Here is an 18,593-nt window from a genome sequence, read left to right as displayed (position 1 = left end):
TGTGTAGGGTTTTTTTAATTGATTTCAAAGAAGGGAGAGAGATGGAAACATCAATGGTAAGAATAATTGATAGCTGCCTCTTGTATGCCCCCTACTGGGGATTGAGCCTGCAACCTAGGCATGTGCCCTGGCCTCCTGGTTCATGGGTCGAACTTAACCACTGAAACACACCCGCGGGCTGAATGTTCCCTGCATATTATTCAAAACCTAACACTGAATTATCTTCTCATGAAGGATATGCTTCCTGCAAAGCTTTTGAACATATATATATATATATATAGGAATAGGACTCTGATTTATGGACAGTTCTTTAGCTTTACTTTATTTTTTTTCTTCTATTTTCATTGACAGTAATATTTTCTGGAGAGTACAATCAAGATGGTGTATTCATAGAAATAACACTAATAGAAACCTGGTCATAAATGAGAACAATCATAATCACGATCTCTTTTACCAAAGCATTCCACACAGAGAGATAACAGCACAATAAATAATTTGCCATTTGTCACACAACAAACAAAACAGAATTGCAATAGCAAAAATGTAATTTTATAAACGTTCTTATACTAAATATAAAAGCAAAAATATGAGATCATGCACTGGAGACAAAAGCTAAAAGTGAATACTATAGCAAAAAAAAAACACAACAACAACACAACAGCAACATTGCAAAGATAAAAATGTTCAAGTATTGTGAACGGAGAGGGGAAGATTCAAATAGAGCAGTTTCAGCATAAATCAATTATATTTACTACCCCAGGAGGGATACTGACATAATTGCCTTTGTCCATTAATACTTCATGCTGTTAGAATACATACTGTTATCCATTTAAAGGACATAGTCCATTTCCTTGGAGCACATCTCTTGAGGATGGAATGAAATTCATTGTTTACCTTGATTATAAATAGACAATAATACTTTAGGAGAAATATTCTCAAGAACAGGCCGGTGTGATCTCCTGGAATAGCAGGGGCCTGGGAGTTAGGAAAAATTGACTCTGGTCCTATTTTCATTATTGACTGTGAAAGAGACTGCCTAGTTCTGAAATAACATTTCACCTCATGTTTCAATTTTGCTGTGAGAATTGAACTACCAGAACTAGCAGAGAGCAGTAAAAATAATAACAACAACAGTAATAAAAGTTTAACATCTTTATTGATGCTTAATTATAAAAAGTATTGAAAAAAAAAGTTGGATCACTTAATAGAAATAAGAATTCTATAATGCTTTAGTGGGGTTGTTTCTACGGCATAACAATTTCTTCCCCAACGTAACTAATCTAAGCAGTGCCTTTATACTTTATGGTTGAATAGTATATCAGAATTGAACAGTGGCTACTTTCTACGTGATTAGGAAAGACATGTTTGTCATGGGAGTAAAAAAATAAAATTTGTCTGTTAAATTACACATAAATATAAGGTACAAATGTATTTTTAAAATACAGATTGAAATCATCACACTTGCATTGTGTACATACGAAAATACAGTATTTAATATTCAATATACACAAACACATTTATGATAAATGCAACAATTTGGCAATGCCAGTTCTCTCAGGGTTTTCTCTGTCCCCTACTTCCATGTACCTGGAAACCAAAACGCTTGGCCCAAATCTCCTAGCTCTGGCGGACATCCTGAAGCAGCTTGTTAATCTCAGCCACTAGCTCACTGGCATCCATGAGTTCATGCTTCCCATCGTTGAGGTGGTTGAGCACATTGTCAAAATCATCTTCTTCATAGTTTTCGGGGATCTCCTCCATGGCCGGCAGCCATTTAGCAGATGGCTGCACACTGGAGTGGGTTCCCAGGGGGGGCCCAGAGTTGGTGGTGGGATTTTGAAAATGAGTACTGGCCGCCCAGGCTGCCACACCCTGTGGGTAGCCCCCAGTCTTGGCTGGCAGAGGTCCCTTCCGACGTTCCAGAGAGTTGGACCTATCCACCTCACTGGCCTCAGAATAGGTGTCCAGGGAAGGGGGTAAGAGACGCTGGAACACACTGCTCATTTCTGAGAGCAGAGATGACGTGCCTTTGTCCCCAGGGTCCTCCTCTTTGGGGGAGTCCTTCCCAAAGGTGGAAAAACTCTTCTTCTTCTCACCGGACTCCGCAGGCTGGGTGTCATCCTCAAGACCCTGGTGCGGATGCTGCTGCTGGGGCTGCGAAGGGAATTCTTCCCCTGGAATGAACATGTTGCTCCTATAGTCAGAGGATGGTGAGGGCAGAGGTGGCATCCAGCACTGGTCAGAGTGTCCCAGGACCCTGCACTCCTCCGTGCACAGCCTCATGGCTGCTCTCAAGGAAAACAATGGGGATTCATGAGTACACTTACTATCACTCAAAATGTTGGAAAAATGTTTTTCACTTTAAAAAAAAATAGAATGAGACAGTTTAAATTGCTACCCTGATATCAACCCATTATTTTACACATTAGATGAACTATAATTATGGCTTTGATTTGAATGCTAGTTTTATGGACCCGGCATATATATTTTTTTCTTGCTCATCAAATAAGAAAAGGAAGATTATGACTCCTATTTCTCAGGAATATCATTTCTGCTACTCAAGTAATGAGAAAATGGATTGATAACTTATACATGAGAATGACTGAAAAGGTGTGGGTGACGAAATATTTGCTGAACATAAATTCTAAAGAACACCAGAGCTGTAAGGTGAAATCCATAACTTCATAATGCAACCCGATAATCCTCAAGTAATACATTTGAGTAGCTCTCCAGGTAGTGAGGTCTATCTGACCTACTTTACTTTTAATGCAAACATCAAGAAGATAGTGAGTTATCAGGTCATTATATTATTGATCTCTCTTAAAGGTATTCTGGATTATTTATTGACTTTTTATTTAAAATAGCAGTGCAAATTATCTGCAACTACCAGGCATCTGGTTTGAAAATCAAATAGATGGAAAAGTCATCAAAAGATGAAGAATATGAAAACTCCACTGATTAGTTCTTCCAGTTGTTATGATGTCCTATTGGAATGTGAGTGACCACACTCATAGAAAGAATAGATGATGAGAAAAGCAGAAAAATAAAGAGGAGAAATATCTCTAAATTTGGAAAATACAATAACTAAACTACATAACAACCAGGAAATATGAAAATGTCAATTATAGTCCAAAAATCATCTGTCTCTTACAGTGACAATAAGGTCTCTTTAATATCACAATTTTCATTTTAAAGCAAATGACAGAATGCAGAAGATTTAAACTAATTTTCTTAGATTTGAATGAAAACTGGACCATTATCAGCCATACCTACATATTTAGAAATGATTCTATAGATTTGGCTACTTAAGAAATATTTCTCTTCCTGTGAAATTTTTGCTAGAAAGGATGACTCTTGAACAATGCCAAATACCTTGTCAGAGGAAGCAAGTTGCCTATTGTGTTTATTGCTGTATCCTTAGCACTGGGTAAAGTGTCTGCAGAGAATAAGCATTCACTACACATTTTCTAGTCATCATGGGAATGCAACTCAAAACCACAATGACATTTCACCTCAAACCTGTCAGAATGGCTGTTATAAAAACAAAAATAGCAAGTACTGGTGAGGATGAGGAGAGACTGAACGCTTGTACACTGTGTTGGAAATGCAAAAATGGTGTAGTCACTGTGAGAAACGGTGGTACGCCAAAAAATTAAAAATAGAACTATCATATTATGCAACAATCCCACTTTTGGATATTTATCCAGGAAAATAAGAGCAAGTATTGTGAATGAGAAAAAATGTGTGATTGCTAAAAAAAAGCTGAAAATACAAAGGAAGTAAAGAAAATGCAGAGATAGTATGAGTACTGATTCCATAGGAGTCAATGTGGGCCAAGAGAAAGAGGGCGAACATTGAGAATCCTTGTGTAACTTTGCTATGAAGAAAAGTTGCTTAAATGAGGAAGGATGATTTAAGAATAAAAGCATGTTTAGGTGTGCTAACCTCATGCATTATTGCAACTTGAAAATATCAACTATTGTTTAGCAATTAATGCGGACAAACCAAAAGGAGTTGAAAGTAACTGGAATACTTTAATAGCAGTGAGGTTTTCCAAGCAGTGGTAATGAAATGTTTTCTTCATTCCCCTGGTCTCTGAAAATGGAAAGGAGACTTATCTATGTTGTCTTATTCACATCCTGTTACAAAGAAGGGAAACAGGCCTGGTGACACCTTTCATTTATTTTTCTGGCCTTTAACTCTGTGGGAAGAGCTTAATTATTCGATTGACTATTTTATTTTAATGTTTAATGACAAAGGAGATAAAAAATACACAGGCTTCTAAGAATCCTGAGCATGAGCAAATTTCTAGAAACCTGAATACAACCTGGGTGATTAAAATGATAGTTCATGTTTACAAATTACTTTGGTCATAGGGTGTGTTTTTTTAAAATAGGGAATGCTATTTTACAACTTCACAATAAATGGGGTTTTAATTCTAAAATAGTAAATCAACACAAATTTAAAAATTCAGAAAATATGAAAAATTGATAAAGAAAATTTCATGGAGGAAGAGATGGCAAAAAATAATGGAAGTGGAGGGACAGGGTTGTGGAAGAGGGCATTTTTCAGTTCCCCTGACATTTTCAGTATTTTCCCTGGAGACTCAGTTATTTGAAACATTTTCAGTGCACACGTAATTCAGTGCTACCGAGGTTCCATACCATGCCCAATGAATAGGACTTGTTGGCAAGTGGTGTAAGTGGCTGATCTCTCTGTCCTTCCTTTAAAGCTTTGCCAGGCGGTGCAATTTCCCCTGGGGAGGGGAGGACGTGAGGCAAACAGAACTCTTCTTTCCCACTATATGACTATCAATTTTATCACTGTACTGTACGAACCTTATATATAGGGCAGGAGGTAAGGATCAAATAGTGGAAGAAAAAACGTGTGCCTAACTTCTTCCAAGCCATTCGTGAGTGATCAATCAGTTCTTCATGCAGAGCCTCTCCCATGTGTCCTTACATGGTTTCAGATGTAGTTCTGAGTCAAGGGTAGCAAACAGGGCCCTACATGTCCAATTAGAGTGCCAAAATACGATGCTGAGAGCATGTCAAGAAAAGAAAAAATAGTGGACATGGAGGTTAAAGTCGTTAAAGAGAAACATGAAACAAAATTTGAGAGATGATAGGCAAAGTGAAGAGAAGCCAGTGTTTTAGGTAGAAAAGCCCATGAGCGAAGGATTGGTGTGTTATACTAAGAGATGGCCCTACCTATTGCAAAAGACACCCTAAAAAGCCAAAATTGAGAGTTAGTAAACCAGGAGTGGATTTCACTGACCTTAGAATGCCAAGATAAGTAGGTTTCATAGAGGTTGCTGGGCAAAAAAGTCAATTATTGATTTTGAACCAAAAATATAAGTTAAAATGTTATGGAAAAGGTGTTCAAACCCTATGAAAGATTTAGCAAAAGGAGGAGTTACTAAAGCGAGAATATCAGTTCATATGCTTGCACAGTAACTCAGACATGCGGAAAGGTCAGAACTAGGATACCAGCCATGAAAATGAAGAGAACTCAGAATTAAAAAGGACTGTTTGAATTAAATAATCATTGAGGGCAGATTGGTGAAAAGTGGAATATGCTCAACCAGAATGGAGCATCACAAAATCAAAAGCCTTTATAAATCACCCTGGTGCAAATAATACACTGGGGAAATGGAGATTTTGCAGGAACATGAATAGTACGGTAGTTCAAAGTTGAATGAATAAGGAAGAAAATACGTTGACAAACATGAGCTAACAGACAAAAATGTACGCTGATTTTACTGCTCAGAATGCAGGATGTGTCTGTGGGAATTAATAGAAAGAATGACCAGAAATGACCCTGTTGGCAGGCAATACAACATAACATGATCTATATTTGATCACAGTTTAATGCAGAAAAAAATGTTGAAATAAGACACTTAAGGCCTAAAAATACACATGCTTTCGAAACTGCACTGATTTCTGTTAATGGCATTCAGAAGTAGACTTACTTTTTTCCTACTTCGGATATTTCCTGGGAATATAAGTTCACAAGAAATAAGTTTTATACTCCAATGTGCTGGCAGAAGCTTTTGGGGTGAATAATTAACCAGAAAATTGGTGAAGTATCATCAGGAAGATGGTCATAATGAAAGGATGGTTATCTCTGTATGATACTTAATATGCATATTTCTTTCCCTACTAGCCAAACATGAGTAAAGCTTAAAACAGATTTATGTATCATTGGTGAAATCCTGACACTCTATACCTGCCACCACACACCACAGGGAGGCAGGTAGCTAGGCATGCAGAAATGTATCTACTGTAACACAATCAGTTGTCATACAACGCCATACACCAGCAATATAGCTCTTCCACTACACACCTGGATTAGTATGATTGTGTAAATATGGAATTGTTTCTTAAAGGCTGCCTATATATTAAGTGGTATTATTAATGATAATATAAAAGTGAGCCATTAACTTTGAAAAGAAATGTAAACTTACAAGAGGTCTAAAGTCAGTCACTATACAAAACTCACTAATATCTAGGCTTTATATCTACCTATTGTTCCTCCAATGTCTTTATTCTTTAACATTTATTTTTATTTTATTTTTTTAACTCAAACATTAGATAACACTTCTGTCATGAACATACCTGGTGTTGGTAACTTTGAAAATACAAAGAAAGAGTGAAAGAGAAGTATTGATCTTTTTTTTTTTAAGTTAGACCATGATTAGGTATTAGAATCACACAATTTCAGAATTTAGAAAGACTTTAGGCAGCATTTAGGCCCCCAAATGGCTAAGTTATATAAGTAGGGGTAGTTATTCTCTTTTTAACTATGCTGCTAAATTAAAATTTCAATGAATAGACTTCATATAATTAAAAAATAACACATAAGGAAATATTGACATTATGCCCATGAAGTTACTTTTATGCCTTATGAAATAATGTAATTTGGTAAATCAAAATATTCAAAATTAGAGTTCTGTCAGTGTCATAAAATCATGGAAATTCAGCCATTTCATACACACACACACACACACACATCCATCCATCCATTTCATGGGTAAGAATAATAAAACTGATTCTCTTTTAGCAAGTTGTCTGAAGCCATATATATCCCACTATATTCCCAGAGCTTTCTCTTTAAGTTGGTCAAGGGAATCCATGAATTAAAAAAACAACAACAAAGACACCTGGGCAAACATGGGCTCTCATGTAGCACCGTATGTAACTAGAAGTCCTTTCCATACATCCATCCTGCCAGAAATGCAGTATCTATTAACGTAATGACAATGAACTACTGTTACTAATTCCTATGTCCACGTGTTGGGAGAAGCAGTGCAAGTGTAGAACACCTATGGATCTGGAGTAAGCATCACTGGCAACTACTACTGTGACTGCTGTGACTGATATTAATGCTCCTACAACTACTGCTACCACTACCACAATAACCACGAGAGCTAGAGTTTCTATTCACTAACTTTGCTTGAATTTCTGTGGCTCTCTGAAGCTCCCCATGTCTAGTCCCAAAACTCTGACTGAACTATACAGTATTTAGAAAATAGATGTTTTATGGAACTCAGATGGGTAATGTAGTTTTCTTTTGCCTTTCATTTACCAAATAGAAGTCACTAGATCAACACTCAGTAGAATTTAGAAACATACGTAGCCAAAGGAACATCTGTGTGTTCCTAGGAGTTGATTTAATATTACAGTCTTTAGTCACAGGGTTGCTTCAATGACAGTATTTACCCAGTTGGTGCAGAGAGTTGCTACTGCACAATTAGAGAGAAGGGATGCTAAGGAGAAAGTGGCTCATAACTTACTAGGATTTCCTCCATCCAGCTGTATACTTATCAATTCCTCTCTTGGATTCCTGTTTCTCTTGCACGCCAGTGTAGACATAAAATGAAAGGTGGTGGAAAATATTCTGTGCATACCACCTACAAAGATGTAGTCTCTCTCCTATTTTTAGTGAGGAAGGTATACCATTTCCTAGTATATTTTAATCTCTGATTTTTGTGAGTTGGTTCCCATCACAGGAAATGTGTCCTCCAAATTATAGTCCAGTTCACCACCATGCACCAAAACAGGCTGTCTCAATGAAAACAGCCACCCCATAATTTTATAGAGAGTTGCTCAAGAGTGTCCTCTGACAGTATTGGATGGGGTAGGAAAAGGAGGAAAGCAGTGTGGTTTTCTATCCCTCTCTGCCCCCGCTTTTCTTCTTGTCTTGTTAAGCTTTCATGCTTACTCCTTCTCTACCAACTGCTTCACATGAATTTTAAGAAAATAACTTCCAAGTGTTTCAGTCTGTGTTCATTGCTAATAGTGTGCAGATTACAGAGACTCAGTGCAAAGGACAAAGAGAATATAAGCATGGGAGAAATTGTTCACCTCACTGGTACAATAGATGTGAAAATAAGGCTTTATCTGTCACTACCCCCTTACCTGCTGGGATTCTTCCATCTGTAAGAAACAGGTCGCTGAATCCTTCGCCCAGCAGCCTATCTATTGGAGAATCTCGCCCTAAATCATAATCACTGTCTCCTGCTTCACTGTCGCCACGGCCACTGTCTTTCAAGCTAAATTTGTCCATGTCCTGAAGGGCATATCTAGAAAGATAAATCAGGGAATGCACAGTTTTTATTCTTTAGCATCCATGTTATTTGACACTTAATAGGCAACACAAGGGTAATGCATACCTATAGCTCCTAGAATATTTGTTTCCTCGAAAACTTGGCCTTGGCTGATATTGCCCCTGGTGAAGCATTGAAAGAAGCTGGGAGACCTGCTGGAAACCAAATAGACAGAACTGATTCCTGGAAACAAACCCCCGATACTCACAAGCTTTCAACAAGGAAAAACAATGAACATGCCCTCTCCCTTTTAAACACTTACATGTGCTGAGCTGTGGCCGACTCTGCAGCCAGCCACCTGATATACCTGAATACATCCCAGAGAGATTTGAATGATCTAACACAACAGGTTTCTTTTTGAAAGAAGACTCCTTTATAAATTACAGGTCTATTTCCTTTATAGTTCAGCTTAAAGTGATCAGTTATAAAAATGCATAGAAAATACTCTCACATACAACATTCTAACACATGCAGATAAAATAATGTCAGAAAAATGTCAACTCAGGTTTTTGTTTGGGCTTTTTTTTTTTTTTTAGTAGAGACCACACCTATGACAATAAAGCAAGTCCATTTATTTTTTGCTTCCAGTATCTTAATCTTGGAAGTATGGGGATTCTAATCAGTCCTTTGTGAGCTTCATTTATTTTTCAATATTATACATGCAAGTAAATTCTTTAAGGAAAACTTGAAACAGTATGCTCAGGTGTGTGTACTTACTACATATGCATAATGAAACTTGTATCCTACTTAATTTGCATATTGTTAGTATTGTTATTTCTTAAAGGAAACACTCCAGAACTAACACTTAACACAACTTCTGTGCACTAGCAGCTACTTTGTCAGTGAATTGGTGCAGTGTATGATCTTACCTCAACAGCCGGAGTGGCATGGGTGAGTTCTAATGAGAAATTTTCTGGCACGTGGTTCGATGAGATTGTCACCAAACTGTTGAGGGACTGGTGACTGTTGTGACTCTGCCGGCTGCCCATTTGCCCTCTTTCTAAGGTAGGAGATGAGGATGGAGACGACCTGTGATGAGATCTGATAGGTAGGGTGCCATTGATGGTAGGCACCAATGTAATGTCCCCTTTGTGAATCTGCCTGGATGGTCTTTTGGGGTGGTGCTGGTAAGTTGATTCTGCTACCCTGCAGTTGTAGGATCTCGTGTCTTTCTTTTCTCGGTTGCACCTAGTTGCAAACAGCACCATAATAACCAACAACACTGCACAAATTGCTCCTAAGGAAATAATTATAATCATGGAGACATCCAAAGATTCCTGGCTTGCTGGGGTCTTTGCTGTACTTGTCACTGATTCTGCATATTTAAGGATCATACACTTCAGAAGGACTTTGGTATGCAGCTGAGGATTGCCTTTGTCCTGGATGATAACTGAGAGTTCCCATTCTGTGGAGGGAACAGAATCCATGCTCACATTGGTATGGATGTCACATGATCGTGGATCAATTATAAAGATATTCTCCTCATTACCTGCTACTATGGAGCAGCTGAGTTCAGCATTCACACCAGAATCTCGGTCAATTGCCCTTATTCTTGTGACATGAAAGCCACTTTCGGCCCCTTTGGGGATGGAGATTTCTGCAGTATTATTGCGCAGTGTAGGCCCTATGACCACAGGGACATTGTCATTTTCATCAATGATGGTGAGCACAACTGTAGTATTGCTTACAAGTTGCTTCGGACTCCCTCCATCTCTTGCTTCAACCACAAACGTTATCTGACTCACTTCTTCATGATCAAAGTTTCTGAGGGCATAGATGCCTCCATTAGATGGGTCAATGGTAACATATGTAGTTATGGAACTTCCCAGTATAAAACTCTCCAAAATAGTATATGTAACTTGCCCATTTTCTCCAAGATCAGGATCTGTGGCTGTAACAGTGGTGATAAATGCCCCTGGCGAGTTATTCTCGGAGATTGCTAATTCATATCGACTTCTCTGGAAGTGGGGTGGATTGTCATTTATATCACTGATTTGAACAGTAAAATGTTTTACTGTAGAGAGACTGGGCGTCCCCTTGTCCTCAGCAATTACAGTCAAACTGTATTCAGATCTCTTTTCTCTATCCAGTGTGGCATTGGTCAAGATTAAATAGTTGTTTTCATAACTCTGCTGAAGTTTAAAGTGACCATGTCCATGAAGCTTGCAAACTACTTCTCCATTCAGGCCAGAATCCTTGTCCTGAACCCTGACCAATGCAACAAATGAATCAACAGGATCCCCTTCAAAAATATAAGATATTTCTTCTTTCCCAGGGGACATGAGATTTATGTTAATTTCAGGCTTATTGTCATTAACATCCACAACCTTAATTACAATTTTGCAATGAGCTGGAATTGAATTTGGACCCAGATCTTGAGCCTGAACGTCAATCTCATAGGATTTGGTAATTTCATAATCCACTTGCTTGAAAAGAGTCAAATGTCCTCTTTCTGAATCAATTTTAAAAGTCTCTATAATTTTGGGAGACACATGACTGCTGAAGGAATATACAATTTTCCCATTGGCGCCCTCATCTGGATCAGTGGCATTCAGATCTAGGAGCAAAGTGCCAACGGGGGAGTTTTCTAAGAGTTGTATTATATAAGACTGCTGCTCAAAAACAGGGCTGTTGTCATTGGAGTCCGAAATGCTGATTTTTAGGATGGACGAGCCGGACCTCTGAGGCACCCCCATATCTGAGGCAGTGAGCTGGAGCTCATAGCTGGACTTCAGCTCCCGATCCAGCTCTCTGACCACTATGAGTTCTGCATACTTGGCTCCATCCGTCCTGGTCCGGACCTCAATACTGAAAAATTCATTGGCCGAGAGAGAGTACGTGTGGAGGGAATTTTCCCCAACATCTGGATCAAATGCACTGTCCAGAGGGATCCGAGTGCCAACCGCTGCACTCTCTGATATCTCAATGGGAATGAGAGGTCTTGAAAACTGGGGAGCATTGTCATTGATATCCAGCACTTCAACTTCAATATGGAAAAGCTGCAGATGCTCAGTGGGTAGGGTGATCACATCAAACTCTATGGAACAATTCAAGTTTTTCTGGCATAGCTGTTCCCGGTCAATTTTAGCCCCTATGCTGATTTCCCCGGTGTCCTCGTTTACTACCAGTAGAGGCGAATTTCCCCTCTGCATGGCTCGAAAACGCACGTAAGGATACGGTAGCTTCGCTAAAACATCAGCCACATCCTCGGATAGTCTTGCAATTACGGATCCAACCCTCTGCTCCTCATAAATCCTGTATTTCAAGTTCTTGCCCAGCACCTCGGGGTTGAACGACACCACCAGGAGTGCAAAAACGAGTCTAGAGTGCATTTTAGCATTCATTTGGCACCCAGATCAGTTTCTGAGGTTCCTTCCACCACGCAAGTTAAAACAGCAAAGCAATTCCCCCAACTTCCTTTGGCAACTTACAGCTAAAGCGACATTCGGTACTTGGGACTTGAAAGCGGCTCTTAATAGCACAGCAGCAATTAACAGCTCGCAAACTTTTGTTGCATACACACCGTGTCACGACTTCCCGAGGCGGTCGGCGGCGTGGAGTCCAGCGCTCGCATGTGCTGGGCGGGCGGGCCGGCTGGCTGTCCGCTGGGCCGGCGGAATCCGACTGTCACCTCCGCGGTTTTCCCGGCGCGTCTTCCGAATCCATGCGGGGCGGGGTGGCGGCGGCGGCGGCGGCGGCGGATCCTTCCCCGGCGATCCTTCCTCCCTTTCCCGGCTCGGCTGCAGACTCCACAGCCCTGATTGCTGACTCCGGTCTGAAACCTGCACAACTTCACTTCAACTCAGACAAAGCGCTCTGGCCCGGCGTGTGTTGAACCGCTTCCAGCCAATCAGCGAGCTTCCAAATCCAAAGCCGATGGAGTCCCCCAAGCGAGGGCGGCGGCAGGGGAGGGGGGGCGGGGGGAGGGGGAGGGGGCGCGGAGGAGGAAGGCGAAGGCCGGGGGCGCGGGAAGGAGAGAAGGGTGGGAAGCCGCTCCTAGCCGGCGCCTCCCCTTCCCTCCCCACTCCCTCCTCCCTTCCATCCCCTGCATTCACTTTCTCTGAGCGTGCCGCGACAAAGGGGAGACAAATTACAGAAGAAAAAAAAACTTTAAATCAACTTCTGGTCGCCAGTATTTATATGGCATTTTAAACGGTTCTGGTTTTCTTTAATTGGCTTTCTACTTCCACCAACATGCAATCATCTTGCTTTTCATAGGCTTTAAGTGCTGGTTTAACTTACAATACCTCTAAGTGCATTTTGTTGGTGGAGGGATTTAATAAAATTTGAAAACTTGCTTCTAATTATGCTTCTCAGCCCGCCTCTCTGTCCCCTCTCCCCTCCCCGCGTCCCCCCCCCCCCGCACCCCCCCCCCCCTCCCGCCTTTACTTGGATCTTCTCTGTGAGCACAGGCAGAGTGTCTCAGGGCTGTGTTATAAGGAACAGAACCAATGGAGATGTTTCATTCTCTGTGTTTCTTTCATCTTTATTCTTTGAAGATAAGAAAAGGGTTATTTTTTACTCTTGATTAGCAAGACTTAAAGGAACACCTTAGGATTTCAAATTAATTAACAATGTACTTCTACCTTATATCACTTCTTTGAGTTTGGGCAAAATTGGTTATGATATGTCTTTGTCCTGTACTTAAAAAAAATCCTCCTGTTTATCCTGGGTAAAAGACATTTCATGCTTTAGCATGCCAATGCCTACCAAAAGGTGTTATGTATACAAGATGGGTCTTCACAATGAATCCTGGGAGGGGGGGCAAGGGGGGGAACCACACAGGGGCTCCATAGTTTACAAGTCAAATTGTTATAATAATATGCATTATTTATGAAAACACTTTTCAGATATGTATTTTTTTTAAAACCCAAAGCTTGTTTATATTGAAAATGTAAAATGCCTGAGCTGAAAATTGCATTTTGTGTGCATCAAAATGCTAGGAAATACCACGGGAGGCTGTGCACTATCCAGGTCACAGGAACTGAGATGGTATTCTTATTTGAAAATATGATTATTTATGATGTTCTTTCTGCTCTGCAATTCCTTTTAAGTTTATCATCGGGGCACTATTCTTGCTGCTTTTTTTCCCCATACCTCTTGCATTATTCCTCAGCTGTCTTGATCCACTTGCATATTTGCTGTTTCACATAACCTCACTGCCACTTTTTTCCATTTATTTTCTCCCACCCTCTATTTTGCCCCCCAGAAACATGTATAAGAAAAGTAATTTTCTGATTTTTCCACTTTACTTACTCTCAGCAGAGCTCAGCTAAAGTCACTAAGAAGGTTCTTTCCCAAAAAGAAAGCAGAGGAGTCTCAGCATGAACTCCTCTTCGTTTGCAGGCATTCAGAGGCGTTTATAAGCCATTGTCTTCCCCTCTCCAGAAACCAGTGCTGTGTGGCAAATTGTGCAGAATAGAAATGCCTATAATGAATGTATTTAGTACTGGGTCACGCTGATGAACATTCTGCCCCCATGAATAATACTGTTTTACAAGTTTGTAGCCCTTTCAAACTGCTGATCCCCAACCCTATAGGCAAACTAGGAAAACTACCACAAGCTACTGGGACTTCAGAAACCCACAGCCATCTGGCCCAGATCTCTAACAATTTGAGCCAATAATTATATCAATTCAGGCTTTAGTGAACACCTTTGCAAACACCAAAAGAGCAAAGAAATGAATTAGTGACTATTCAAAGTTGGGGTGAGAATTCAAAGACAATCTAATTCCATTGGTTCTAGGGAGTTTTCTTTGTGGATTTGATAAGTCAACCCCCGCCCCCCAATGGACATGATTACCTTAATGCAGAGGACCTTTTCCCTTATTTTTAAAAAGTAAAACTAATTTAAAAATTTTTATTTATTTATGACAGTGAGCTTGAACAGAATTAATCAATGCAAAAGAGCTTCCAATTAACTTACTGAAATATTTAAAATAGATTGTAAATTATTATCCTATATAATAAAAGCCCAGTGACCAAAATGGCAGAACAACTAGAGACCAGAACAGCCACTGCCTCTCCCCCTGGCTGGCCACCCCCCAGCGAGCTGTTAGGGGTGATCAGGCAGGCAGAGGCAGTTAGGGGCGATCAGGCAGGCAGGCAGAGTGGTTAGTGGCAATCAGGCAGACAGAGTGGTTAGGGGCGATCAGGCTGGCAGGCAAGCAGTTAGGGGCCAGCAGTCCCAGATTGCAAGAGGGATGTCCAACTGCCAGTTTAGGCCCGATCCTGGGATGATCCTGGGATAGTCGTACATCCCCTGAGGGGTCCTGGATTTTGAGAGGGTGCAGGCCGGGCTGAGGGACCCCCTTACCCCCATCCTGTGCACAAATTTCATGCACCGGGTCTCTAGTATATTCATAAAGAATGTTTTTCTATGAGTCAGTCTTTGAAGAACTTGGAATCATTTCATGGAGCATAGCATTTTTCACTTACGCTATCATCCTCATCAAATATCATTTCATGTTTATCTTGCCAATCTCTCCCTGAGAAATAATATATGACTACTTGATAGTATTGTGCTTTGATTTGTCCTTAGTATATAGCAGTACTCTGTTTTTAAACAAGTTTTCAAAAAGGACAGAATAGAAAATGAATCTTCCCTGTGCATTTTTGATTAGTTCCAGCAATTCATAATACCTTATTTGGTAGCCCTGAAAAGAAAATTCCGAAAAAACTTTCTCCCATGTCCTTTGCTATTTGTGAAAGGGTTTCTGTTAGGGGAGAAAGACCAATAAACTCTTGCAGGTTGCAGCTAATAGTGATTTGATTGAACTTTCCCCTTCTGAAATTTTACAGTCAGGTAGAAGTTGTAGAGCCTCTCAAACAACTCCTCAGATATCCAGTGAAGGAGAATTGATTCAGTGGTCCTTCAAGTTCATCTACCAATGATATGGAGATGGTTCCACCTCTTGAGGACTATGGCATTCTGATATTAGGCACCAGAACACAGTGATCCTAAGACCTGGAGGAGAATCTTGGCTACTTCCATCCTGATTTTTACCCACAAAGCTCCTTTTACCACTTGAGCCTAAATTGGCTGACAATTGCTAAACCTAGAGAAAAGATATCAGCTGGCATTTGCAATACATCCCATCACCTTTAATAACACTTTTATCATGCCATTTACTTTGATTACTTTTGTTTTAAAGAAAATGAAACTTTACAATTCTAAATCTTTAACGTTTCTTTTCCTACTAAAGAGCAAGGGAAATATAAAACAAGATTGTGGTTTTCTAGCACATATAAAAGTATGTCTCTACAAGATGTAAAGAATAGTGTTTTGTTTTTTTGTTTTTTTTTTGTTAGTGGAATACAAAATTAAAGACTAAAAAAAAAGGTGTGGATTTTGTTTTAAAATTCTTAGTAATTAATTGCTATGCTATTAGAGCATATGAAATACAAAATAGGTAGAAGAATAAATATTCACTTCAATCAGATATTATCATCTTTCTCATCATCAAAAGAATATGGGACGTTACAGTCTTCTTGTAGATTGATTTCACATTATGATTTTTCCTCATAGTATTTGTTGTGAAATGCCTTGTAGAATGAACTCATGGTCCTGCTTGATTCCACATGTCCATACAAGCCTAAATAATTGCTATGTGTCTTGGGAAGTTAGATAAGAGCCACAGTTTTATCAGACAAAGGTTGGTAAAGTTAAGGAATCCCAACACTCTAGAACTGTTTACAATAAAAAGCTTGACTTTTCATACGAGTCTAGCACACATATAAATGCAGGTACCACCACTTGGTAGCTGTGTAATCCTGAACAAATAACTTAACTTCCCTGAGTCTGTCTCATCCTCTGGGAATAATAATAATTCACTTCTACAAATTCTTGTAAGATTTAAATACAGGCATACCTCAAAAATAATGTGGGTTCAGTTCCAGACAACCACAATAATATGAATAGTGTAATAAAGTGAGTCACACAAAATTTGTGGTTTCCCAGCACATATAAAAGTTATTTTATACGATACTGTAGTTTATTAAGTGTGCAAGAGGATTATGTTTAAAAAACGTACATAACTTAATTAAAAAGTAATTTATTGCTAAAAAATGCTAATCATCATCTGAGCCTGTTAGAAAAATGGTGCTCATAATCTTGCATGACACAGAGTTGCCACAAACCTTCGACTTGTAGGAAAACGTACTATCTGCAAAGTGCAATAAAGCAAAGTGTGATGAAATGAAATTTGCCTGAAATTGGGGGCTTTCCACAGAATTGGCCCACAGTAAATGGACAACAAAGTTTTTTTCTTTACTTGGCCCTGTGTGTCTATTTCCTCCCTACCATCCATTGAAGAAAAAAACTTGTAGATGCTTATATAGATATAATGCTATGAAGATGCAGCTCTCTCTAGTTTTGATTTGTGAAGGTCACCTTTGAAACAATCAACAAAACTAATAGCACTGATCTATGAGGACCCTGAAAACTAGCTGATTCACTGAAGAAAATTCGAAAAGATTTATCAGATCTGCCCAAGTATACCTCCAGACTCAAAACCATAGGAACATACCTAATAACACAGTTAAGGAAGTTTAATTATCTCATATTGGGTATAGGATACACACCTAGTATTTGCCTGTTCTCAAATAGTATGAGATCAACTTTTTTTTTTAATACCATGTCACACTGTATTGGGAAGATAAAAGGATATAATTTGATATGATACTTGGCAATGACAAGAAAAGATAAAACTTGTCAAATAAGATTTTCATTTAATAAAAGCACTATTTGACCATTTATCAACCATACTGCATCTCTTTATGCTGTTCTCCCTGTATACCATTCACTAATCTAGTCAAGAATAGAATAATGAAATATCACTGAACAACATGAACCCTTTATTGGAACAACATTATCAACGTAAGATCAAAAGTTGGGAAATGAGAATGGATCCTAAACTCTCCTTATACTTGTAAAATAGAAATAGACTTTAGTAGAATTCTGACCAACACGGGAGGGGATAAATGCCCACAGGAGGGCAACACACCTGGAGGTATGGTTGTGCAGGCGCCAGGAGGCAGTATCACTGGGGTCCAGGAAGAGTTGGAGTTCATGACATACAGTGACAGGGACAGGTGCTGGGTCAGTTTTGTCTGCCTGAGCAATCAGTATTTGGGATGTCCTACCAAAGGCAGTACATCAACTTCCAGCCGGTGACTTTGGGTCTGGCAATGGGCAATCAACTGAGTCCCTATGCCAGGCATGCAGGTAAGCTACTATGCCTTTCAGGACTTCAGGGTTTTGGAGCCAGGCAGATTATGGAATTAGAGATTATAACAGAGAGAATAAGGTAGACACCTAAGGTCTAATGTTCTGAAAATTGGTGTATATACTGGGAGCCTCGTCAAAATTTGAAACCAAATCACAAAGTTAGAGTGGATGGCAGCAATGTTGTTCTCAGCATGAATCATCTGAACTATTATAAACTCACTTAAATTCCTTCTCCTCGAGGTGGTATACTGATGCAGAAACTAAGCCTCCAAAAGTTGCTGGTAGGAGATTTGAGAGACTTGGAAGTGTGGTAAGGCCTCAAATGAGTTGGGTCTCAGTTCTTAGTTACAAGCATTGCTACACAGTGTATGGTCCATAGAGCAACAGTGTGGTATTATCTGGAAGCTTGTCAGAAATGCAGACTCTCAGACAGCACCCCAGACCTACTCAAGTAGATTCTGCATTTTAACAAGATCATTGGCTGATTCACAGGCACATGAAAGTTTGAGACATATTGCAGTGAAGAGTCATCTATTGTCTGAAGTGGTGGAAATCCTGACATGATGGTAATCACATCTTCTGTGCTGTGAGATTTTGCTCCTCAGAGGAGTTTGTGGAGATTATCAGAGAAAGGGCCAGGGCTTACATACCATTCATTTGAGAATATAAGTAGAAGTGATATAGGAAAAGCTCTCTATGAAGGCAAATTCATCAAAAGGGAAGAGAAATTAAGCTTCTCTCTGGATCCAGTCATTG

The 18,593-nt window shown here is 39.6% G+C and overlaps 1 protein-coding gene across 2 annotated transcripts; it reads right to left on the bottom strand.

Annotated features, from left to right (window-relative positions):
• Positions 1–307: 307 nt before the first annotated feature.
• Positions 308–12,408, bottom strand: PCDH18 (protocadherin 18). Of its 2 annotated transcripts, none has more exons than XM_079772347.1 (4): positions 9,478–12,408; positions 8,675–8,763; positions 8,421–8,584; positions 308–2,285 (listed from the first exon to the last, which is right to left on the bottom strand). In XM_079772347.1, exons 1-4 carry the CDS (start codon positions 11,950–11,952, stop codon positions 1,618–1,620), a joined length of 3,396 nt encoding a protein of 1,131 aa, XP_079628473.1. In that variant the 5' UTR covers positions 11,953–12,408; the 3' UTR covers positions 308–1,617. The 2 variants fall into 2 exon arrangements, with proteins under 2 accessions (XP_079628473.1, XP_079628474.1); XM_079772348.1 differs by having other exon boundaries at positions 8,675–8,760.
• Between the last annotated feature and the right edge of the window lie 6,185 nt (positions 12,409–18,593).

This window comes from Cnephaeus nilssonii, assembly GCF_951640355.1.
Source record: "Cnephaeus nilssonii genome assembly, chromosome: 5".
In the NCBI taxonomy this organism is placed as follows: domain Eukaryota; kingdom Metazoa; phylum Chordata; class Mammalia; order Chiroptera; family Vespertilionidae; genus Cnephaeus; species Cnephaeus nilssonii.
Note: the sequence above shows the minus strand (reverse complement) of the source record. Positions and strands in the feature narration are given on the sequence as shown.

Bases quoted from the DNA above. Each gene is read 5' to 3' on its own strand.
- PCDH18 (XM_079772347.1), bottom strand. From the start codon at position 11,952: ATGAATGCTAAAATGCACTCTAGACTCGTTTTTGCACTCCTGGTGGTG. The intron at 8,585-8,674 runs GTATGCATTACC...TTATCTTTCTAG, and splicing joins AAATATTCTAGGAGCTATAG to ATATGCCCTTCAGGACATGG. The intron at 2,286-8,420 runs GTAAGGGGGTAG...CCTTGAGAGCAG, and splicing joins AGATGGAAGAATCCCAGCAG to CCATGAGGCTGTGCACGGAG.